This window comes from Lepisma saccharinum, chromosome 1, assembly GCF_977018435.1.
Source record: "Lepisma saccharinum chromosome 1, izLepSacc3.1, whole genome shotgun sequence".
Classification (NCBI taxonomy): Eukaryota; Metazoa; Arthropoda; class Insecta; order Zygentoma; family Lepismatidae; genus Lepisma; species Lepisma saccharinum.
The window spans coordinates 93,886,923-93,912,135 of record NC_139229.1 but is presented as its reverse complement, the minus strand read 5'-3'; the positions used below and the strand labels follow the sequence as shown (position 1 = coordinate 93,912,135).

Sequence of the window (25,213 nt, the reverse complement as noted above, 5' to 3'; positions counted from 1 at the left end):
TTTTGTAGTTTCTTCAATAATATTCATTTGGCTTCTTGAGTTCTGAGATACATTTTTCATTTCAAATTATTTCATTATTCACTGCAGAGTACAATATAGGAACAAGAATGCACGCTCATCTGTAAAGGGTTTGACGATTCGTCCGGGAGACCGAAGTCCCCAGTTCGAGGTGCCAAACAACTCTACCGCTGGTCCGTAGTTCAGGGTTCCGCGGCCGCCCGATTGGACGGTCGTCGGTCTTTGGTTCGCGTCTCCGGTTAAGGAAACACGAATCCTACCACCAGCTAACGGTTTAATTCCAGGTTCGTGTCACCGGGTCGGTTATTTACACCTCCGGCGGTAAGCCACGTCGTACATAAAGTGGTGCCGTTGTTCATTTATAGCAATAAATGAATAATAATAATAATTGTTGTAATAATAGAAAACTATAACCCTTCTGGTCAATGGAGACAAGCTATACAGCTTCAAACTCAGGACTAAAACTAAAAATATCGACCATACGAGGATATAGATCTATACATATATATATAAATGAATCAAGAACACCTGTAGGATAACGAATATGTACGTGTATTCGACAAAAATAAACACAACAATGATAATATAACCCTTTACTTGTACATATCCCCTCGCTCTCATTCTATCATGCACTCACACACACACACTGCAGGGGTGAACACAATATAGCATTACATGATAAAATATCTAACCGCCTCTTTGGTTTATTTCCCGTGTACCTTCGAATATTTGAGATTTCTATTAGCCCCTTAGGCTTGCTTTCAATGTAAATACGCGCGGCCAGCACTCTGTCACGTATGAGACGCGATTAGCTAGGCGTCATAGTTACCAAAAGTAAATAATAATTGACATTACACTTGTTGAGGCACTACTATGCAAAAATAATAAGCATACACTAAATGAGTGACAAGAGGAAATTAACTTGATTACAAGTACAAGAGTGCTGATAATACGAACGACTGTAATATAAACTAGGATATATTAAAAATGATTAAGTCGGCTATACTATTTAGTACCTAGTTTGCTACTACCTATATATATCAAAGAGCACGGTAAAAAGTTAAAACACACCTATAATTAATCATATAAATACTCGGCGCGAGAATAGGAAAACAATAACAAATAGCAGGTCTTTTACATTTATAGAATTTCGAAGGGTGAGCGAAATAGGTTCTTAATTTTTCAAGATTTATAGTACTTTTGATTTGATTGGCCAAAATAATTAGTAATTGCAGGCGACATTGTTCGATTTCATCTCGCTTTGTGTTATGACGAACCAGTGGCGACGTAGGTGGACAAATGTTCACTCTCACACATAAAGAGATAACTGGAGGATACTATACCGAGTCATTGGCGGCGTGGTCCTCGCTGATGTCAACGGTCCTCGTTGCGGCGTCCCGACGACACTCGTGGCTATGCCAGTCTGTCCTCCTGGCGGGCGAAAACTGTCTCTTCGACTTAGACGTAACATTAATTTTTCTTCCCTTTTTCCATCCCGGCGACGAAGATGGGCGGAAAAGCACCTCGCTTCCATCTGTCTGCTCGGGGCGTTGCATCCGATCATGGCTTCAATGGCCGTTCAGGGGTACGCAGGGCGTCGGGTCGTCTAAGGGCGGACGTCGTTTCATCTCTCTCTTTCTCTCTATCTCTTCTCCTTTTCTCGGCGTAACATCCGTCTCATCGTTGTCGTACTGTCTCTCACCTGGGTTGGCAATGCGAGTTGTCGCTGCGGCGTGGCTTTCATCTCAGACGCCGTTATGCAAGCGTCGTGGTGCGGTTCTCTTGACTTAAGGCGTCGTATACTTAAGCATGTGTCGTGGCTTCTTCTCTTGGCTTCATGGCAGCAGTAATCGGAAACCCGAAGGTCCCGTCTCTCTCGTAGTTTTCAACCGCCCATATTGATTCAATGTCCCTCCTTACAAAAAAGGGAAAAACACATCTGGAGCACGTGAAACACGTAATTAACACGGCCTCAATTCCTGGCAATCTCACTGTGATCACACACTCACGACAATTAATTAACACGACGCGGTCGAAAGGTTAAAACAAAGCAAAGTTCCGTATGTCGCGCAAAGTGACGCGGATATGGTGTTCGGTCTGGTTATGGCGCTAAACTGTGTCGGTCCTCTGGAGTCCAGGGGTATTTAAGGAAAACTTGAAACTTCAAAAATCAACCGCCTCGCAGTTCGTTAGCTTAGAAAAAATGCTGGACGGTGGTCTTTCTTCCAGGCTCGTTGTCCACTTGGGGGGTTTGGGGGTGAAGAAGAAAAACAGAGCAGTCCTCACACGTGTTGCGACAGAACTCCCCCTCGGTCGGCAACTAGAACGTTCTTCCTATTGCTGGACAAGTAAAAGTCACCCTTAGTGTCAAAAATTCCACAAATCGGTATTGTTTTCCTACCCTCGCCGTCTAGAACCGAAAATCCAAGAAAAGCCAAAAAGCACAACTGGCTACAGAAAGTTGTTAAGAGTATTTACGAAATTCTAAAATACACTCACATAAACTACAAAAAAGACTGGTGACAAAAGTAATTGTCACACATCACGGGTTCGAATCCCGGCCTGGATTGTTGGAGGTCCCTTCATTAATGTCATCACATCATCCTCATTTTAGCGATAACCAAATGTGGCAGAAAAGCGAAGTAAAATAAACCAAACCAACACCAATATGAATGTGCGATCTCTTTCCCAAATAAATACATCCGTTGGAGGCCAAGAGATTAGTATATTCAAAAACAAAACAAAAAAAAAACTACTAAAACGAGAGCGAGAGAGAGCCTGAGCAAATGTTTGTAATTTAATCATTATATATTCCATATTTGAAAAAAAAAAAAAAAAAAGAAATAAAGAAAGCATAACATTATTGTCTGCACATAAGACGTTCCCATTTCATAAATAATAAACTACATCCCATATTATACATACATATTGTACAACGTGTAAAAGGTTGTGTAAATACAGTACTGCAGAAATTTTTCCCTTGAGTTCTTAGAGGATTTACAAAGGAATCGAATGGAAACCAATCCCCTATCTGTCCTATAGGAGATAGACTGAGGGACCTGAAAGCATGGGCTTTCAACTATTGCAGCGGGGGCGAGGGGGCAAGGGAGGTAGAGGCAGAAATTTTCCCTTTCCCTTCGCAAACCCGTTTCTACCTGGAACTGCTAAGGCGGAAGAAGAGCGAGCTAGGCCAGTTTTGTCCGCGGATCACGCCGAGCGCGTGAAAAGGAAAGTGTTGCATATGAACTGTGGCTTTAACAAGACAATAAATATTGTGATTTGAAAATAATTAGAGATGTGAGATTGATTAATCTATCTCTGCTAGACTAGCTACTCCTCAGTGCACGTCACTGGAGAATAGGTGTTTATTCACTTTAATCCTAGTCTTATCATTCAGTTTACTATGACAGTCCAATCAATGGGAGAAATTATGACAACATGCAATAATAACCATCTTTGCCAACCCTGTACCCTATATAATATATATATATATATATATATATATATATATATATATATATATATATATATATGGAAGTCAGCTTGGTTCCTGTTTACAGTGCTATATATTGTTGACATAAAACAGTGCAAGTGGATCTTAGAATTGATTCTCGGTTTCTAGGTGAGATGAGGTACCAACTAAAAATTCGCCCCTCCCAATTATAACTTCTGGATCCGCGCCACTGTGTGGCGGAGTGGTTAGCACATCATGCTATGACGTTACGGGTCCCGTGTTCAAATCCCGACCTGGCAAATTAGCCAAAACTGGCACAAGATGCGAAGTAAAATAAAGGAAATAAAAAATTTAAAAAATACAGAACTGTCCAATTTATTAGATATAACAAGGTCTGATTTCTCAGAAATGAAGAATAGCTGTTCAACTTTTCTCTGAAATCAGTAACATTGTGCCTGACAATGTGAGTATGCACAAATACAATATGTGTGTGTTGGGGTGTAGATAGAGTATATGTGTATATATTAAAGTTGATTTTTCTCTCTGTATGTTAGACAAAGTAATGTATTACTTGCCAAGTAAATTAACTTGTTGCTTTTTATGGTATAGGTAATGGTAATGTTTTTATTATTATTATTGATTGTTTGATTTTGATTCATTTGGTTTATTTTACTTCATTTTTCTGCTATTTTTGGCTAATCACAACAATGAAAACATGAGCGATATGATAAAATCGATTAAGGAACACTCGCCAAAACACCCATCCCAGGCTGGGATTTAAACCCTGGACCCTGGCGTCGTAACATGCTGTGCTAACCACTTAGTCACGTGAGTTGGCAGTTATTTTTGGAAAGTGAAGTATCTTGTAACATTTTTTTTCCTCCAAATTTTTCCCAGTATGCTCATATGCCACTATTACCTTCTTTCAGTAGAGCACAATTAACGAGTCTTGCATTTTGTTAATCAAATCCTGAAAATCATTGTGCTTAAATTCAGTTTGTGATTACTTGTTGCAGGCATTGGAAGAAGCCTTGGCCGAGAAGCAGAAGATCCAGACAAGGTTTGAGAGGGACTTTGAGAAGCTGAGAACGGTGAATACAGACAGAGAGCAACAGCTCCTGGACGACTTTGAGTGGAAGCTCCGTGAAGTTGAGAAGACGTGCAAGCGGAAGTTGGAAGAGAAGGAAAAGCAGGCTGAAGAGAAACTGAAGGACTCTCGGAAGGCAGCTGAGCAGATGCTCAAGAAGGCAGAGGAACAACTCAAAGAGGTAGATGGCCATTGCGGAGGTACAGGTGTCTAATAAGGGTCACTAAACGGGATTTTTCTCAGTGAGCATACTGGTCACTAAATTGACAACATTTATGTGTTTTGGTCATTCGTGTGCATTGTGTGTGTGTTGCTGAAACAAATGACAAAGAAATTTCTTTGAGAGTGGTAGCATTAACTTATGAAATTACTACTTTTAATAAAAAAATATTGATGAGCAACAATATGATTTCAACTGATACCGATAAAATTTGCTGATACTGATAAGCCAGTATTGTACCAATTTGTTTATAAGTTAAATACACTTACTTGAAGATCCATAAAAGTTATTAGCCTCTTTAATTATTGTTATGTAACTAGGTTTTATATTTATAAAACAGCAACAAAATTGCACTTGATTTCATGTTACTTAAAGAAATATTTGATTGGTAAAGTTTCCGGCAATTCTACAGATACGCTGCTGAGTAGTGATTAATATATCTCATACCCAATAAATATATCCAGGGATAAAAGTGTTTAAATTTATTTGCAGAATTACTCAGCGTTTCTTGATGTGATATTACAATTTCCCCATTTACATAGGTTGAACACTTGAAGTCCTACGAAGCAGAGGTAAATCAACTTCGAGGCTTGACAAATGAACAGCAGAGGTCGCTAAGAGTTGCGAATCGCCAGAATGACCAGTTTCAAGTGAATGAACGGGTCCTCAAAGAAGAAGTATCGAAGCTTCGGTCTTTGCTTGAGAAGGAGAAGAAACACATGCTCACAATACAGGCAAGTGCCATGGTTTGCTTTTTTTGTACAGATATGTGTCATAATTTTAAGGATATTTGTTGTTTTCATAACTACAACAATTGCAAAAATAAAACAATGAGGAAATGGCTACAGTTTATATTGGGGTGGACTTAGTTTTCATGTAACTTACTGAAAAGTTATGTGAAAATGTTGGCTCTACCATTAAGTTAATCTCTGACCTCCCCGTAATTTTAAAAAAGACCCAGGTTCGATCCCTATTTGAGCTATAATAATTTCCTCATAACTATTCACTACATGCCAGAAGCTATTTCAGTTAAGAGTTTTCATTAGGGTTAAGCCAATACTGGTACCGATGTATCAGTTGGAAAATATTTTATCGGTACTTGCCGATATTTTTTCTTCATTTCAGTCTTTCACAGGGTCCACAAAAAATCCCATGCCACATTTTCACAGTTAATTATCCTGTAAATTATGCAAAATACAGGGTGACCCAAAAAAAGGTAACAAAAATGTAGAACCGTTATATTATGTATAAGTTTCAGTTACCTTTTTTTTGGCCACTCTGTACAAGGTTTCTTGTTATTTTGCACCAGTTCTGCATGAAAAACTTGATTTTGTGATTACAATGCATGTATTTTAATATTCTGATGCAATTCTTGAATATTTTAAACCAAAACCTCTGGTAAATTGATGCAGATAATGTAGTGGTATACTTACACACTCGTTAATCAATATTTTGAACAACTTTTAATTATTACAATTTTTTAAGCATCACTATCGGTGGAAATCTTTAGGAGTATCGGCATTGGTATGGGTCTGAAATCGGGCCAGCCCTACTTTTCATTCATCTTAAACATCCTTGTAGCAGCTGAAATAAATACTAAATTGTTAAACTATTTTTCATAGCGCACGGTAGTCGATACCATTTTTAATTAGTTTGTCTTTATTGTCAAGTTTGTGTCTCGTGGATCATTCATCTTTCTTACTGGTGTTTTGTTTCTGCATTGGTTTTTCTAATTTATATCTATTCTGCTTTAGGGTATTCATGACAAGCAGCTGTCGGAGAAAGATAGAAACTTGCAGACTCGTTTGGATCACCAGAAGAATGAAATTAATGCTCAGGTTGGTTGATTTTTTATGTTCTCAATTAGTGTAATTTAAAATTTAAACTTAATCCACTAATAACTTAAAAAGTTGATTCTAATTGGCTATGTTTGAACTCGTTAATTGAACAGTGTTTAGTATAATTCTTAGCAGAAACTGCCAAACTGTTGTCTGTTATGAAAAAATTAATTAAATTTAGGAACCCCGAACTTATCAGATAGCACTCTGTAACCTTTAGCTGATATGCTTGATTTGTGGATGTATCGCATGTTTCAAAATTACCCAAATTTTAAATGTTATTTTGTTATTCACCTACCATTATATTGTCTACAGTGTTTTTAATCTTTATGTAACATGTATTGAAAATAATGAGACTTTTTAATCCAAAATTGTTCTTTCCGTTTTTTGTGCAACAAAATACATAATGTTTCCTCCTTACACTAAACAATAGGGATGACCAAATCCGGCACAATAGGGATGACCAAATCCGGATATCAGATAATTTTCTATCCAGATTTAAAATATCTGGATATCAGATATTCTGAAATCCAGATATTTGGATTATCCAAAATGTTTGGATATCCAAATGTGTGAATTATTTGAACAGTTTCATAATTTATCCAAGTTTCGGGCTATCCATATATTCTTTTATTCATTACGTTTGCATTTCACTGTGTGGATTTTCTACAAACGCTTCATCAAATCTGTACTATCTGAATATCCAAATTATCCATTGCATCCAAAATGGATATCAGATTATTTGAAATCCGCACATCCATTAGCCTGATTTTGTGGCCATTCCTACTACATAATTATGTAATAACTCTGTGTGTGTCTTCCGAAAAAAAAATAATACAAATATTTGCATCAATATTGGTTACCCATTGTCACCATTCACAAAAGCCTACTGTCTAACCCTGAGATCACCCACAAAGTCAGATAGCAGCTTTTGTGAATGGTGACAGTGTGTCACCAAAATCGATACAATACACTTTTTTTCACAAGACACATGCAGAATTATTATTTCATTGTGTAAAATGAGAATCCAACTGTATTTGTCCTATGAATTTGAACATGTTTCTTTTTTAGTTTCTGAAAACATTTTAAAGCAGTACTCTTTTTTCGCAGTGGGAAGATAGACTGAGACAGGAATGCTCCCGACTGAAGTCTGAGTTGGACCAATTGCACAGTGAGGAGAAGCATCTGGCCGTGGAGTCGATGAAGTTGCAGAAGGAGCAAGAACTCAGGACTGCGAAGCAGAACTGGGAGAGGCGGATGGAGGAAAGCCTCAAGGAGGTTTGTACTAGTTTCTCAATTTGATCACTAACTTAATTTTGCAGTTAAGATATTATCCCTTAGGTAGTGAAATTCAAGATCAGCACTCCAGCCTCCATAGTGGGGTGATCAACATGACATGGTACAAAGCCATAGACCACAGGTGCATGCTCTGGTCTTGCATTGTGTCTTGTCTCTTCATCAGTTTATCATTCATCTTCATCTTGATCGGGATGAAACCAAGAGATAGAGAAGCGACATAAAATAACCAAATTAGATAAACTAGATTTGATTGCCTGGTTTAGTTTATTTTACTTCATTTTTCTGCCTCATTTTCTGCCTAAACGCCAAGATGAGGATGAATGGAGATAAAATGCGACAGGTGAAGGGACAATCTCAAGATGTAGGAACGACACAACACGAGCCTGCAGAAGATTATCCTGGCTTCAGGCAGAGGTGCCAGAGCCTCGTTAGTCTGCAAAAATGCAGCCCAGGGTGTACTACGTATGTGGAAGTGAGGTTGACATTTGGGTGCCTTCCGAAACAGTCACTCCTTACACTCCTGGATAAACTTAAAAAGTTACTACACGTTAGTGTTGAATTGGGCATGAACATAGAGGGGCAATGTTGCCAGTTTCTGTGGTGGAGGGGGCAGGGGTCCATAGTTTTGAGACATAGATGCTCCATCCTGTTCATTCCTTCATATTTTTCATTGGTTCACCATTTATCATAATTCTCACAATTAACGTAAGATGTAAGAAAATCCATGTAGGAAAACTTTATTATTCCTATGTATGGTCAAATCTAGAATATGCGTCAGTAACCTGGAATCCCACTCAAAAATATTTAACTCATAGACTTGTATGCATTCAAAGTTCCTTAGATACCTCAAATTCAAATCCTACAGAGAATATCCAACATTCAATCCAAACAAAAATCTACTTTCAAGAGAACAACTTCAGCAATCTAACCCTGTGATGACAAGTAAGTGACTTACTCTTTCTCTAAAAAGTAATGAACAGTATAATGGATGATTCCAACATTTTATCAGCTATAACATGTAATGTTCCCATTTTTAAAACATGCCCCAAACACAAAATCTTCGATTGCTGGAGAGTGAGAATGGCCATTCCTTCAACCTCTCCGATGTGGAGAGTATGCAACTCTTTCAACATGATTACAATAACACCATTGATATTTTTGCAATGAGTTTGTACAAAATTTTTAAAAAATCTTACTGAAACAGTAACATTAGTAAACATTGCAGTAAATTGCAACGTGCCACCACAATCATAACTCCAGGGTATGGAGCCACGAATTGGCAACACTCTGCTCCTTGCTCCAGCTAGTCAGTTGGAAGCACGAGTTCTCACCCAGGGATCGGGATTAAGGCGATCCCCAATCTTCCAGGAAGGTAACCACCGAATTGCAGAAAATCACATCAAATAAAATTCAAATATTTTATAATTAAAATGTCCAAAACTTTAATCACGAATCGTGCACGTACATACTTATTTGCACAAATTAAAAATATATGTGTTGGGTCCTGCTCGCTCGTAGGCAGTGATAAGTAACTTATTTATCACAACAGAATCCATGCTTTGCATTCACCGTTAATAGCAAGACCTCCTTACCCAGGCATGAGGCACACCATAACAGATTATCATACAATACTAGCAACGCATAACATAAAAACACACAAGAAAAACTGATAATATATATGACAGAGCAATGCTAATTAGCGATAGTAAGCTTTGGTTATGGTTGGCAACAATTAAAAATGCCAAGGTGGAACTTTTGACATCGCCATTTAAACGTAGTATCATTCACCACTCCTAAAATAAACTGCCAATAGGATAACCCTATATTATTGAAAGCTAGGGAGAATTGCTGTGCTTTCATTGTAGAAATAAAGAAAATGATTTTATAAAATAATTCATATTTGCCCTTGCACATAAAATGATTAAATAAAGATTTAGTTTACGGATTTATAACAAAGACTACTTGAATCTTGTCTATTGTTGTAAAATATTGGTATTAGGAAGACATCCATTTAGCACATATTAATGTGCTAAAACAAAACAACTTCTGTGTGAAAGATAGAAATAATCCTAGCCATCTTGGATTTGACAAATAATGAAAACGTATAAACTATATAGGATAATTATTAGCCTATAAAATCTGAATTAATGTTGCAAAAATATGCTAATGGTATAATAATGTAAGATAAAACATAAATATATACATTAGTTATGAAAAACAATTAAGTATAAATAATTTAATGCAAGATATTAACTTGAAAGTATATGAATATATATTCCAATATAAGAATGCAATTTGGCTAACATGGCGGTCATTACAAAAGATATTGTAATTATATTAATTAATGGGCTCAGCCTGTTGGACACTATCTATAAATAAATAAATAGTCAAAACACAGAAAGCAGGTTACCAGATATTGGCTACTGAAATAATTGAACAAAACAGTGGCTATATTTTGTATTCTTGTGATTGCTTCATTATTTCATCATTCTTCTTCTTGTTACAATCAACTTGTTCCTCCAGGCTTTTATGGCTCCAAGCTGTCACCATGACATGCATCAGGAAGATTTCACACTGTAGTGACAAGCCACATGTGTTGTATGAGGATTTCACCAGTTGAATACAGGCTTATGCAGCCTGTCATGCCACTATGATGTGAAACATTGCTGTTGATTGGTTCATTCCCAAGTGACATATGTTGCATGTTGTTTGTCACTCTGGTGAAGCCTGGATATTGCAGTTTTTTAGTGTTGTTATGTGTACACACATTGTTATTTTTTTCTTTTTTGATATCCTGATATAAAATAGACCTACTCTCTAGGTTTCAGGATATTGCAAGTAAATAAATAAAACCGAGTGGAATAGATGAACAGAAAAGTCATACCATTGCTGTATTTGCAGATCTCGAAGTTGAAAGATAGTTTAACGGCAAAGGATGCGTATTATCAAAAGGAGCTGGAGGAAGCCCAAACCAACACCGACAGGGAGGTGTTTGAGCTACGCCGGAAGATGGACAAGATGGACATGTCTTACCAGGACCAGATTGACGACATGGTGAACAAGCACCACAAGGAGATTGGTTAGTAGACATGAAAGGGAATAAAGAAGTTGTTAGTAAAAGTTATCAACGTGGAATTAAAAATGTGGGTCTGTGGCATTCTGTGCCAATACTCTATCAACAGAGCTACCAGGCCTCATTACAGTTTTCGCTACTTGTATTTTGCAGGGTTGGATTTAGAGGGTGAGTGCTACAGCTCTGGGCCTTCATTGGAAATAAACTAATTTGAAAATGGCCACAAAATGAGGGGTAAATGAGATATTTGAAATGTGGGAAAAAATATAACTAACCATCCGACAACTTGGCATAAGGTTTATAACAGAAACTGTGTATAGTGAGGAGGATCATGGTGTTATCCTCAGGCTTCCACGTATGTAAAAATCTGGCCCTCATATTTGGTAGAGCATTGAAACAAAAAAGCCAAAGGTCTATTACGGAGATTTCACACGAAACTGACACGTGAATGATATGTCGGTGAAACAAACCTTAAAGTTTTGTACCCGAGTTACATGTCATGCTATTGAGTGAGCAGTTGTAGTATAATTTGTCATTTTTGTGTCGCATGGCACCTGCCAGTTTGGTGTGTAACCCTTGTGCCACATCTTCACGTGCCACCTGTCTCCTGGCATGTATCACTTCGTTGTGAAACCTATGTCACTTTGGTGCAAAACCCTTGTGCCCTTGTTACTTATCTGGTGTATAGAGCCACACTGTAAGGGGTTACTGTAATTTAAAACCTTAATAAAGTAAAGGTAATGTGCCACAGGTGTAATATACACTCAAAATCATTCACTTCACTTCCTTTCAGAAGATAATGAAAATTATGTGTAGCATGTGATGTAACTCTACATAAAATGTGGAACTATTTCAGAAAAGCTGAACGAGGAACATGAGAAGCGGCTGCTGCAGATGGAGCAGAACTGGCAGCTGCAGATGAGCTCCACGAGAGCCACCTTGGAGCTGGTGAAGGAGCAGATGGAAAGAGACTCTCAGGATAGACTGGAAGCCCTTGAAACAAAACACAGATCTCAGTTGGGTAAGTGATCAGGCCACTGTCAATTCAATTTTGGATTTTAAATTGTACTAGAGAATAACCATGGTGGTCCCATCAGTAGGTTGTGTAACTACCATGTGGGAGGACCCCTTCCTCCATGTGGGTTATTGATTTTAGGTAGGAATTTTTGTATTCATGTCCATGCAATTTAGCAGTGGGTACTTTCACTACAGCCAAGATCAAGAATGTGTAAAGCCCTACTTCAATGTATTCTTTATAACAGGATCACTATAGAAACCAGACACCAGAAACATCTTTCCAGACAAGCCCAGAGTTGTTTTCAACCCCCCTCTCCGTTCACCCCACAACCAGGAGCCTTGTGGTCCAGTTAGTATGGAATCCGACTGCCACGTGGGAGATCCAGGTTCAATTCGTGGGGTGGGTACTCAAAGGTCGGACTTTTTCCAGCCTTATCCCTGAATAAAGCAGCTCTGGGGTTCACCCAGCCTGAAATAAATTGACACCTAGAGGTGTAAATGCAGCCAGAACATGGTGCTTACCGTATCACCTCTGACAGAGGTGTGCTTCCCCCTCAGTGTGTGCCTTCATGGCAAAGTGCATTGTACATGAGGAACTTTACATTTATTTCACCCCATACCATAGCCAATACCTCCCCTGCCTGCTCACTAATGCAACCACCCAAGGTGCATTAGTGAGCAACCAACCACTTCCCTTCTTTCCAGATTCACGCTGTCATAGGAAAATGACCCTCCGCCTAGAAGGAACCTGCCACATCCTAAATTTCATCTATATCCCCACCTGCAGCTTCTTGGTGGTCTTTTACCTGGGGAAACATCTATGGCCCTCGACCTCAAGATCAACAACCACCATTTCTCCACCCTAAAACTGGACTTCACTGTCGCTGTCCATACAAATGGTCACAATACTCCTTCCAGTGACTGATTCCTGGAAGCAATCCTTCACATGCTACCAAGGTCGAACAGATCATCAAATTGGAAATTCTATGCCCAAGTAATATCTTAACCCAACATTGAGGTCACATCCCCCCAATCCACCAACACAGCATGTAAATGTTGGGTATATCCACACCACATCTACCCTACCACTCTCACATTTTGACAAGCCTGGTAAGAGAACCATGTTTTCTTGTGCCAACTTTATCTTGTCTCTGAACCTGGCAACATTGCAGTGACAATCTAACTTCTGTTTCCACTGTCTTTTACCTATATCTGAAGATATAGTCTGCAGCTGCGAAAATGTAAATATTTCCAGTGTCTGGCAAGTGTATCTTATTTCCTTTTAATTTTGATATTAGCCCTTCTGCCCCTTATGCCTCTTATTCATTAACACACACACACACACAAACAAAACTGTGTATTTATGAAAAGTGAAATTGTCATATGCTTTTAGCACCTCCAATACCTAATGATTAAAATGTAGAATTTAGAAAGAACTTTGATAGTGAATTTGTGAAACCTCACCTGTTATTTTTTTGCTGTAAGAATTATGATTTATGAGTATAAACAACAACTAAATGCTAAATAAAATATTTTATGAAAGTTATCAATTGAGAGTAAACTACCATGTGATATTTCTCTTTCAAATGAGCCCAATGCCTTGTAATCAAGGGGTCCCAGGTTCGATACCTGGTGGATGCCTATGGCATAGTGGTATGAATGCCACTTTAAACTGTAGGTCCAGTCCCGAATATCTTTTCTGCACATAAAGTGTACTTGAAACGATTCAATCAATCAATATCGAATTGGTCCAAAAGTAGGAAAGTATCTTGTGGCATTATTGGGTAACCTTGTATTGAAAGGGTCCCAGGTTCGATGCCCAGCAGAGGCACAGAGTGGTCTGGGTCCCACTTTAAACTGGAAGCCAGCTCTGATTAGCTATCTGTACATAAAGTGGACTCAAAACTCATTAGTGGGTAGATGTAGCAAGCTATTTTCCTGCAAAAGCAAATGTTGCAGCATAGAGTGCTATGATCACAGAGTAAGTCTATAAGGTGGTTTCAGTAAACTGCTAATACAGGTAATTGTCATGTATTTAGATGTAGTTAGCGTTTCTAAACTTCTTGCACTCTCTCTTTCCAGAGCACCAGTGGAACCAGTTAGTGGAGGACAAGGAGAATGCTTTGGAAGACCTGGAGATCAGGCACAGGCAGCAGATGGAGAAGCTGAGGGAAGAAGTTGATGGCATCAAGAAGGCAAGAAGTACCAAGGAGACAGAGGTAATCAGTTAACAGTTGTCAAATAGGCACAGGTTGAAAATGTGAAGGTAAAGGCATTTAGATGCTTAGGTAACTGGTCCATAGCTAGTCAGGAGCCAAGTACCCCTGACGTTTCATTTGCTTCTGTTTCTAAATCTATATTTCTCTATTATCTTGTTACAAGAAGCCATTAAACATTAAATTTTCTATTCTACAATGAAAATGAAAATTTAGTAACCATAAATCATCCTTTGTTAGATTTATACAAATGGTGAGTAACATGGAAAAGTGCCGATAGCCCTCCCCAGTAGACAGTTTCATTTTCTTTAAAATCATGAAAATTTATTTTTAATTGCTTTACTGATTGATGAGCACTTACTTGTTACGTGCATCAAGTAAGGATGAATAATATTAATTTAGTGAGAAACGTTAATCTTGCTAGACACATTCAAATATGTATGCTGGAGCATTTGATTATAATATGCAGATTGTGCTTATACATATGTATGGGTCTATTTTCCTCTCTGAAACTTCTGAAAAAATAGATCTCTTTTAAACAAGTCTCCCCCTGAAGGTTGATTCTAGCTATGGGCCTGAAGGTAACAAAACTGAAAGGTTAAAATCCAACTTCCAATCGAGCCTTCCTAATGTTGTTGTGGTAACATTGTCACTGTAATCAATGGATCCTGGGTTCAATACCATTTTAAACTGTAGATCCAGTCTCATTTAACCTTTCTGTGCATAAAGTAGACTTAAAAGCTAAAATTCAAATTCCAACCTTTGATTTTCTCATGCTTTATTATAATATAAATCCAAATACTATTTTTTTTCACTTTGGTAGATGACATTTAACAAAATATAGTGTGTTTAGTCTAAAAAAAAATGTTAAGACAGGCCTGCAAGCTGTAATGATAGCTAATAGTTTAATATAAATTTGGAACATCACTCTCAGCATGGACAACTCTATACAAATTTGTAAATTGTCCACGATTTATGCTGGTTTTAAAATTCTGATCATTTGAGATGCACCTGATCATATAGCAATTTCCTCTGATAATTCAGTTTATTAGTAAATTAAAATATTGATTCATTCAGTGGTAGCTTTGAAATAAAGTGACTACCTTAAATTTAAAAGTAAATTATATAAATCAGTAAAATGTAAAATGTAAGGAAAAAAGTAAGTAGAAACTGTTACATTTGATTTCTGCACCAAATATGTTTGTCATTTTGTCAATTGGCACATTTCTATGGAGTAAATCAATATCGATATTAATTTAATAATGGTATCATTCCAAACAGCATAAGAGATCCTGCTGTACATAGTAACAGACAATTTGTTGCTTCCCTACAGCTTCTTCATGTGATAGAGAAACTGAACAAGCAGCTATCAGGGCAAAATGTAGAGATTGGGGACCTGAAGGGGAATATGGTGAAGCTCGAAGGAGGGATGGAAGATCTGAGCAGGGAGCTCGACACTAAAAGCCAAGAAGTAGAGAAAGTACAAACTGAATCAAATCAGAGACTGAGGTGAGTGTGAATGTAAATTCTAATTTTATTGCCTTATGCACTACATCAAGGTAAACAAGAGTTCAAATTTGTGTGATAAATAAATGCAAGGGTGGCCTGAACATGTCACCGAAAGAAAAAATGGTGTTTAAATAAAGTGGTACAAGTACGTAGTTTTTTTTAAAATCATAAGTCTCCAGATAGATCAGTCCTGACCATTCCTCCTGGCAAGTAAGCAGTAGAGGAGTTGCTTGCATTGAGAGGTACAAAAATTCATGGACCCACCATCTGTTTCTTCTGCCATGAATACAACAACAAACTGATTGGCTATAGGTGTAACTTGGCCAGTGGCGTCGCTAGGCCCTTTTTGGGGGGGCTTCAGCCCCCCAATCCCTCGATTAGACCCCCCAATTTTTAGCTATTATTACATACAGTATTTCGAGAAAACATATTTGAACAATTGTTAATACAGGAACATACCTCTAGATACATATTCTGGGAAAGAATCGTTTCGTTGTAACATAGTTTTTTTTAAACCACGATCTTACATCCGACACGCCATGTCTTTAGCTGGCAACTGCAAACGATCACCGTCATTTATTCTATTTTCACAACGGTTGCTACGCGAGGAAACGGTAGTGGTGCGTTTTGTGTTACGGAGTTTGTGATATTGTGTGTTTGTTATGAAAGCTTTTTGTGACATTTACTGTTGTTCGTACAACAATGGACAAATTGATTATTCGAAGTAAGCGCCTGAAATCGGAAGCTTTAAGCGAATGCAGCACAGCCACAGATTGTCTCGATGAAGATAAGGTACCTGCTTCAACTGCACCAGCTGAATCGGAAACATGTCCTCCCACTCCAAGTTCATCTACAAAAGAAGTCGAGAGTTTCATCACTTCAGATTTAGGCAGTAAAAGTGAAGGGCCTAAACAACCGTTTCTTTCCAGATTTCCAGGTAGTGTTTTCGGTAACCAGAATAGGTGTTTTAATGAAGTATGGTACAAAAGTTTCCGGTGGATTGAGTACAGCGTAAATCACGATGCAGCCTTTTGTTTTCCCTGTAGACATTTCGTAGGCCAGACAGGTAAGGCAGATCCTGCATTTACAAGTATCGGTGTTCGTAACTGGAAAAAGGCTATAGAAAATTTAAAGATCACGAGAAATGTGATTCTCATGCAGGCGCGACTCGTGCATTATTTTCCTGGGGGTTCACCGAAGTCATATGACACATACTCAGTTTCCGCAAATATTTTTTTTTTCGGGAAACAAAGGGATGGGGAGGGGGCTTAAAAGATTGGTACATACATTTTTTTTTTTTCATAGAATGAGGTTTCATAGTAGAGGTGTGCGTATAAAATTAGGGCTAAAACTAAGTACAATAAATTGTACATCTATGAAAGAAATTTCGGGTTTTATGGACGTCATAGACGTCCTCAGGATTTGTTCCAGGGATTGTGTTATTGATAATTTTGCAAGAACTTCTAACCGCAGAGTACAGCTGATACATAAAGACATAGTTCACCAACATTAGAAAGACAGGACAAGAATATCCATCTGTTTTCATAAAAATTAATGCAGTAAGTCTATGTTAGTTTTAATTCCTTATGTTTGTTATATGTAGGTGTCTTATTAATCACTTTGCTATTTTCAAACATTAAAAATATTTACAATAGTAGTAAGTCATGTTCTGGTTGCAGCCCCCCCAAAGCAGATGGCCTAGCGACGCCACTGAACTTGGCGAGAACAAGTTGGGCATTTGCCCCCCCCCCCCTCCCCCAAAGGAAAAATTCAGGTTTAACATTTACAAGTTAATGATATTTTTGTTAACATTCTGGAACGTGAGGAGCAAAGTAATACATTTCGCAAATGCAACAGTTACTTAACACTTACAGTGCTGACCTCTAAGTTGCTTTCCGTCCCAAGAATGCTGACCATTTTCACTACTTTTTAAAAAAATCATATCTCAAAAACTAAAAATGTAAAATATATGTATCATACACTGTTGAAAAGTTTGATTCTTCCTCTTTACTTTGATATATGATATGTTACATTATAACCACAAGGCTACCTTGGACGTTTCATCATAAATTATATGAAATGTACTAAAAATAAAAAGGTGACAAGATATATGACATGCAGTGGTGGCGATAGGGTCCCAAAACTGAGAGGGGTGGGGGCAAGGTTCCAAAACTAGGGGGGCAAAGTCAGTATATTTCCATTTATAGATAAGATTTAGCATAATGCAGGGGCAAAAGTGCCGAAAATTGGGGGCAACTGCCCTCCCCCTCGCCCCCCTAATCGCCGGCACTGTAGAAAAGGGAAGCAAGCATATCGCTATCAGAACATAAAGTTATGAGCATTTGCCCACCATCTAGTGGCAGTATGAGGAAGTACGATGTCCAAACATTACTCAAGATTGCTAACTCCGTAAATGTACGGCAAATGACCGTTGAAATAAATTTTGAATTCAACCTCGTATATATACGTGATCCGCACACTAGAGAAGTTCAGTAACTCTGTATATATACGTGTTTAGCACTATAAGTGTTAACAAATAATCCTGGATGCTATTTAACACCTATGTGCACAATTACTCACAAATCAGATGCTGCACGAATGCAACTGACGAAGGCTCCTGCATCGATGAATTGATTCAATTTATTTTACTTTGCTTTTCTGCTATTTTTGCCTAATCTCAAAGATGAGGATGAGTGATGATATGATGAAATTGATGAAGGGACACTCACAAAGAACACCCATGCCCATGTCAGGATTTGAACTCAGAACCCCTGACATCTTAGTGCAATGTGATAACCACTCTGCCATGGAAGTCGGCAAACCCACCTGTATCGTCCACTCCCTTCTACAGTAACACTGCTCACTACATAAACATACAAGAGTGCTCTTCTTTAAATATGGTGGGGCGACAAGGCCTGAGGTAGGTAATGTAAGTAATTTTACTCCACTTGTGTTAATTATTTTGAAACAAATATCAACAAGTAGCCACGGTAGCTCAATTGTTAGGGCATCTTGACTATCAAACAAGAGACTTAGGTTCGATTCCCAGCAGGGTAGATCTGAAATTTGTTTCCACCTGTTCAAGTCACTCTGGCACCCACCCAGCATCATATAAAGTGGGTGGGTACCTGGAGGAAACTGTAGGGCATGTTGGTGATCACATCACCCCTACCTTCGGCCGTGATCAAGAAAGTGTGGGGCCTAACTCCATCCCCACCCCCTATATGCCTTCATTTCGTGGTGCAAAGCACAGGGGAGTGCTTTAATTATTTATTATTATTCAAGATACCCCATTTAATTTTACAGCAGAAATATACTTCTTTAATGACTTCATGCCTTGTACTATTGCAAAAACATTACGCATACATATACAAAAAATTTAGAGCCAATCTATAGTAGACTGGCATGGTATCATTACGTGCCACTAATATTCTAAAGTGTATAACTATTAACCAAATTGAAATACTAAAGTCTTATGAACATTATGTACATATATATTTTGGGTCTTAATTTTGAGACAGGGGGATGCAGGATGGTTAGAAATAGCATCAAGGATTATTTTGCTAAGAAATCGTAAATTTATTCCTTATTTCTTTGTTTTTCATGTCCCTGGAGGTTAACAAAAATACCTTTAACTGATAAATTTCAATAAACCTGAAACCTCTCAGGGGAGGGAAAAGAGGCCCCTTTCCCCTGCTAAGTGATGCCTATGTATGTACTTGTAACCTGGAAGGAATAAAGTCTATGATTTATTTCTCAACTCAAATTACTTCTTTACATCAACTCCACCTAGTGATAAAGATGTGATCTCATGTGATTTGTGCACTTGTGCTTTTCCTCATAGTTCAATACAAAAGAAGTGCTAATATGCTGGTAATACATATTTACAATTTTTTTTAAAATATTTGAAGTTACTATTGTGAGGAAGCCAGCTATTCATGCTAGTGTGTATGAGTGAGTGAATACTGAGGCCTTCTTACATTGTAAATTGTTTAGTTGTGACCCTGACTAAGATGACCTTGCATCAGAAGTTTTTAACGTTGAAACTTGAAGTATTTCTCTATGTTTTACTATTAAATTTTCAAGTTGAAATGCAAGTAATCAAAATGTAAGGTTTCCTATTCACAAAATAAATAAGAAACACAGCCAGAGTTGTGTTACTTTCACATTATTGGGGCTCGTGGTAGACACACACACTCTAATATGAAATCATAAAAACGTATCGATATTTTTGGAAGATGCAGCCCCAAATGATACAAGTGTAGAAGTTTGTGTGTGTTCTACAAGTGTGGCAAGAGATCAACGTTCTTCGTGCCAACTTTATCTTCACTCTTGACTAAGCAACCATCTTTTACCTACATCTGAAGATGCAGCCCACTAAAATTTTTAAAATTTAGTCTCTGGCGAGCGTTTCTTGTTTGTCTGATGACAGTGGTATCACTGTTACCTTGTAATCAGGGGTCCCGGGTTCAATCTCGGGTGGAAAAACATTGTGGTTCAGATCCCACTTTAAACGTAGGTCCATTCCCAGTTAGCCTATCTGTGCATAAAGTGGGTTTTAAACAAATTATGAGACTGTTTCTTTCACATTTTACACACACAACTTTTGTTTTGGAATGACTAATTTAGCATGCACACTAAACTTAGCACACCCATATATGCCCAGTTATATAAATAAGCCGAAAGAAACTGCAAATTTGTTAGTGACTCAAAATAATTTTTGCTTCATCCCGATACCATTATTCTGATATCTTGAGGAATGTCCATTCTGATGGTGCCAAATCAGGACTGTAAATGGGATGAACCTGCAATATTTATCTCAATACATGCGGTTGTCACATTGTATGCTTCCTTTGGAGGATTTTTGGCACAATTTTTCTTGTGCTGGAATGGAATTGTAATGTTCACATAACATTTTCTTTAAACTTTTCTGACCTTTTTTTCTGCACAACTCATCATATCCACAGAATTACAAATAAGTATGTTTAATGAAACATGATGATTCTCAAACACTGACTCCCACTATTTGTGTTCTGTGATAAATAACAATTACTTCAATAGTTGGCGTTAAAATTGTTGAATTCTAGGGTATTCGGGAAAAGGCCCATAAGTCACAAAAGTCACAAACTACAATTTTCTGTTGCTTCATCTAAGTCAGCCCGAATCAATTAAAGAAAATATTATAAGTATGTATAATTTTATATTGGAGATTCTAAGCAGTGATGATCTAACATGTAGTGTATCATGCCTGTAATGTTTAGTATTAAAAGAAGGAACATAAATAACTGTCTGCTGTAAAATTACATTTTTAACGTTAGTGCTTTTTACCAAACAGCCTAGAATTAATTTCACTTCTCAACTCCAGAACAGAATTGCATCCATCTTGATAAATCTTTACTTGAATGTCGTTGGGAGGAGTGTAATATCCTTGCCTATTATGACAGTACCAAAAAATAGTTTTTTGGTGTTTTAACCAGTTTTAAGATGAAAATTCTTGCATAGGAAACCTTACATTTGATCAGTCTTTGTATATTTTGTACCATAAGCAAAAAACAGCATATGTCTTTGATGCAGTAATATTTAGAATGTATTATTTTTAATATCCACATAGTGTTTAGAGTTAATATTTATAAGCTACTAACCAACAATTAACAAAAAATAGAAACTTGAATAAGAAATGTTACTCATGCTAATTTATTTATATCCCTCTCTCACAGCGCAATTCCTACCCTCTCTCTGTTCCTCCTCCCCTTCCTGTCGTGGCTTGTGTCTGGCTCCTTCCCCCTCATCTTGTCCTCCCTGCTTATTGCTGTGGCTATGGTCCTGTATCGGGCTTGAACTGTGGGACCAAATAAGTTTACATTCTTGTCTTCAGACGAACGTTTTGTATACTTTGGCTTGCGTGAATGTGCTTGAGTATTGAGTGCATTTTATATAAATATTATTACACATGTGTTACACATATAAATTTGTGGTTTTGTAATATAATGTTTCTTTTAATCTCCTCTTTTTGTACGTTTCTATTTTTCAACACTTTTTGTACTGTGAAATTTTTATTTCATATGTACGTGTTTATATTTATAATGCAGAAATGTGCATGTTATGCAACTGTGAGCAAAGCTTTTTGTTGTTATTTTCTTTTGTAGAGCACTTGTATAAATATATGTATATATTTAAATAATATACAGTTGTGATCGTGAAACAGTAATATTTCATAGCTGAAATTGTTTTAATAAGGACATAGGAATGACATTTTTAAACTTTTGTTTCTGAGAAATATTACTGTTCCATAGGAATCGGTGCCAAATTTGAAGCTTAATATTTTTATGTGTTTACCAGGTTTTGGGAATGTCTGTGATAATTGTTGTGTTGTTGCTTCAATGGGGCATTGTCAGTATACTGCTGTAAAATAATATTTTTTTAAAATCAAGAAGTGATTGTTATTAATTTGCTAGCACTTGCTGCGCACTTGGCAACATGTATGTTTTTATGTTGCAATTTTTTTTTATTATTAACTTGTGCTGCTAGTACATCCAAACAGTTTGTTTAAATGTATTTAGCAATGTAATATTTTCAAGAAGAAAAACGCTTACATCCCTTCATGATGTAAGACAGTATCTTCTTTCACTTTCTTTCTCCATCTTTAGTTTTGAGAATTTGATTTTTCTTCTGTGTAATATGCATGTGATGCTTTACATGTTAGTGGGACTATACTCAGCTTAAAAAGGCTAGTCAGAATTTTCAGATGGACGTAGGAGTTGTGGAAAAATATTCAAGTTTACGCTCACTTGTAATTTGTAGGATTAACACTTCCAACCGTGGTTTAAAAATGCCAGTTTGTTTTCTTGCCACATATCAGTTGAAAATTTCTTTCTCCATTTTTTGTGAAAAGATCTCTTGTTAAAATTGTTCGTCACCATCGGTAACACCAAGGAGGGAAATTTCATCTGTCCCTACCACACAACAGTTTTGGAGTGCAGTTCTGAATGTATTGCTTGTTCTGCACACTGTTTGGTCTTCAGTGATTTCCCCCCCCCCATTTTTTTTAAAAAAGAGGCCCAATGTGTCTTAATATTGCCTCTAAATTTATTCTCAACCCCTTTCATAAAAAAATTCTGTATAAACCCAGTTTTCTCCATTATAATTTTTGTCATCTCTTCATCTTAATATTCGAATTATTATGCAATTAAACATATGTTCATACAATATGAGTCTAAAATGTTATCAGAGCTTTTTAAAACCCTCTGCTTGTCCTTTTCATACTCCACTGTGGCACAAGGTCGCTATCACATGCTGACACAAATTTGGAATTATCAATGAGCAAGAAGTGTGTGTTTTTGCCTGCAGATGGTAGAAGTTCCCTACTATCAACAACTTTCAATAGTTTGTCAATAGATGGCATCAGAGTAGCTTTGTGAACAATGTATTAGAAGTACATGCGTACGTTGTTCTAGCCAATGTGATTAAAAGGAAGTTTGGATAGCAGTGGCAGTTGTCCCCCACTCTTTGCTACTTTTGCCTACGCACTATGCTAAACCTTATGTATAAAGGGACCCAGGTTCGATACCCGGTGGAGGCACAAAGTGGTTCGGATTTCACTTTAAACTGTAGGTCCAGTCCCGATTAGTCTTAATGTGCATAAAGTGGACTTAAAACACCAAATCAATCAATTATGTATAAAGGGGAAATTAAACTGTCCTTGCCCCAGTTTTGGAACCCAATTGCCACCACTGTTGGAGAGGGTGCTTTTTTGTAGATAAGAATCATGAAATACCGAACACCGTTACTTAAATCTTTATAACTAACTTCTGTATAAACTATTTTCCTTGTTCTTCTCAATAGAATAGTCATACTGTAAGTGCATGGTGTAGTTGTTGATCAAGATAGCATGGGAAGGTGGTATTCTACTGTACTCTCACTTTATAAGCCATCTAACTTCTTTTTTTTTTTTTGTTATTGAGCACCAGTTCTTGTTCGTAGCATACACAGCATGTAATTTTTCAGTATAAGTTCTGATATAGTTCTCAAATTCTCTTAGAACGGAATGTAGTTCATAGATATTTGGCAGCTACAGACCAAATACTGAATACATACTTTTCTTGTGATTACACTAGATAAATTCTTGGGACTGTAACAAATTCAATAGTTTATGCATAAACTCAAGTCTAGTTGAATCAGCACTATTTCATGCACAAGCACTTGTAGCTAGATTCTTTAATTCCTTTCGCTAGTCTCTTTCTCGAAAATTCTCCTGATCGAACCATAGCTACAGCAGATACTAGCAGCTTGGTTTAACTTAACTTACATGTCCTATACTGACACCTGCTCTGTTTTGCAACTTATTTTTGGAGCAATGGAACCTTCTCCCGGTCCTACCCTTGCTAACCAAGCTTTGTTTTCTCCACCCGTGGCCCACGCAGAGAGTGTGAAGCTGCTTGCAACAGGCAGGTCGAGGAACTGAAGCGGCAGCACGAATCGGAAAGGCTGGCTTGGGAAGTGGCAAGGGACGAGATGGAGAAGAAAATTGCTTCACTGGACATGTTGTAAGTACCTTTTCCTATTCATGATCTACTACTATTTAGCTGCAGTTTTGGAATATTTTAAAGGATATGACCAATTAAACACTTATGGTTTGATTTTTGATCTGATTTACTTTATTCAACTTCACATTTCTGTCACTTTTGGTAATCACGAAGATGTGGATGATATGAGGGGTTCAGAGCACAAGTGGTGTAACTTCACTTTTCATGAAAATGGAGTTACGTGCATAACTTAGAACTGTGAAATATCAACATTTCAGTGCTAACTAACTAACAAACTTTCTAGCCATCTCAAACCTGACGGTTTATGACTTTAGCAACAAAAGCCTTATATCTGTCCCTATCCTGGGCAAGATCAATCCAATCTTTTCCATCCTTACCAATTTCCTTTAGGTCCATCCAACATTATCCCTCCATCTTCGTCTTGGCTTTCCTACATAGCTATCAGGTATCCCAACAAAAATCCTGTAAACTCTTCTTTCTCTCCCATTCGTGCCACATGGCCTAAGTTAAGAACAAGGGTATTAAATTAGGCACCTGGAATGTTCTGAGCCTTTACCAACCTGGGACATTTCAGTCTACAGTTAATGAGATAGTTAAGTATAAATTAGACATAGTAGCTGTCCGTGAAGTTAGGTGGCCAGGAGAAGTAAAATACTTGAGTGCTAGAAGTATCTCCTAAGTTTCAAATTTTTATTCATAGAGGCATCACTGTATTTTTGCTTCAACAGCTAAAAATAGTGCTAAGTTATTTAAATGTGCCTTTTTTACAAAAGTTGTTACTTTAATGTAAGTAATGAGATGTAAGTGAGTTACTTTTTCCATGAAACATACTTGTAGAGGTTCTATTAATTTTGGTAGCCCCTGTTCATTCACTGTTAGGCTGGCTTCCAGTTCCTGTCATTACCTAGCTTTTCGCTAGGAGTGCTAGTGTAGCCAGTT

The 25,213-nt window shown here is 37.5% G+C and overlaps 1 protein-coding gene across 2 annotated transcripts in view; it reads left to right on the top strand.

Moving 5' to 3' along the window:
• LOC145998216 (uncharacterized) overlaps positions 1–25,213 on the top strand; it is a 278,380-nt gene that overhangs the window by 247,853 nt on the left and 5,314 nt on the right. The window contains exons 9-17 of one of the 2 annotated variants that reach the window (XM_083134679.1): positions 4,489–4,740; positions 5,322–5,513; positions 6,534–6,617; positions 7,728–7,895; positions 10,818–10,995; positions 11,846–12,010; positions 14,089–14,225; positions 15,556–15,731; positions 24,152–24,274. In XM_083134679.1, the coding sequence (XP_082990805.1) occupies positions 4,489–4,740; positions 5,322–5,513; positions 6,534–6,617; positions 7,728–7,895; positions 10,818–10,995; positions 11,846–12,010; positions 14,089–14,225; positions 15,556–15,731; positions 24,152–24,274 (1,475 nt within the window). Of the gene's footprint in view, positions 1–4,488; positions 4,741–5,321; positions 5,514–6,533; positions 6,618–7,727; positions 7,896–10,817; positions 10,996–11,845; positions 12,011–14,088; positions 14,226–15,555; positions 15,732–21,448; positions 24,275–25,213 lie in introns of those variants that run through there. The other variant, XM_083134680.1, reaches the window with a different exon arrangement.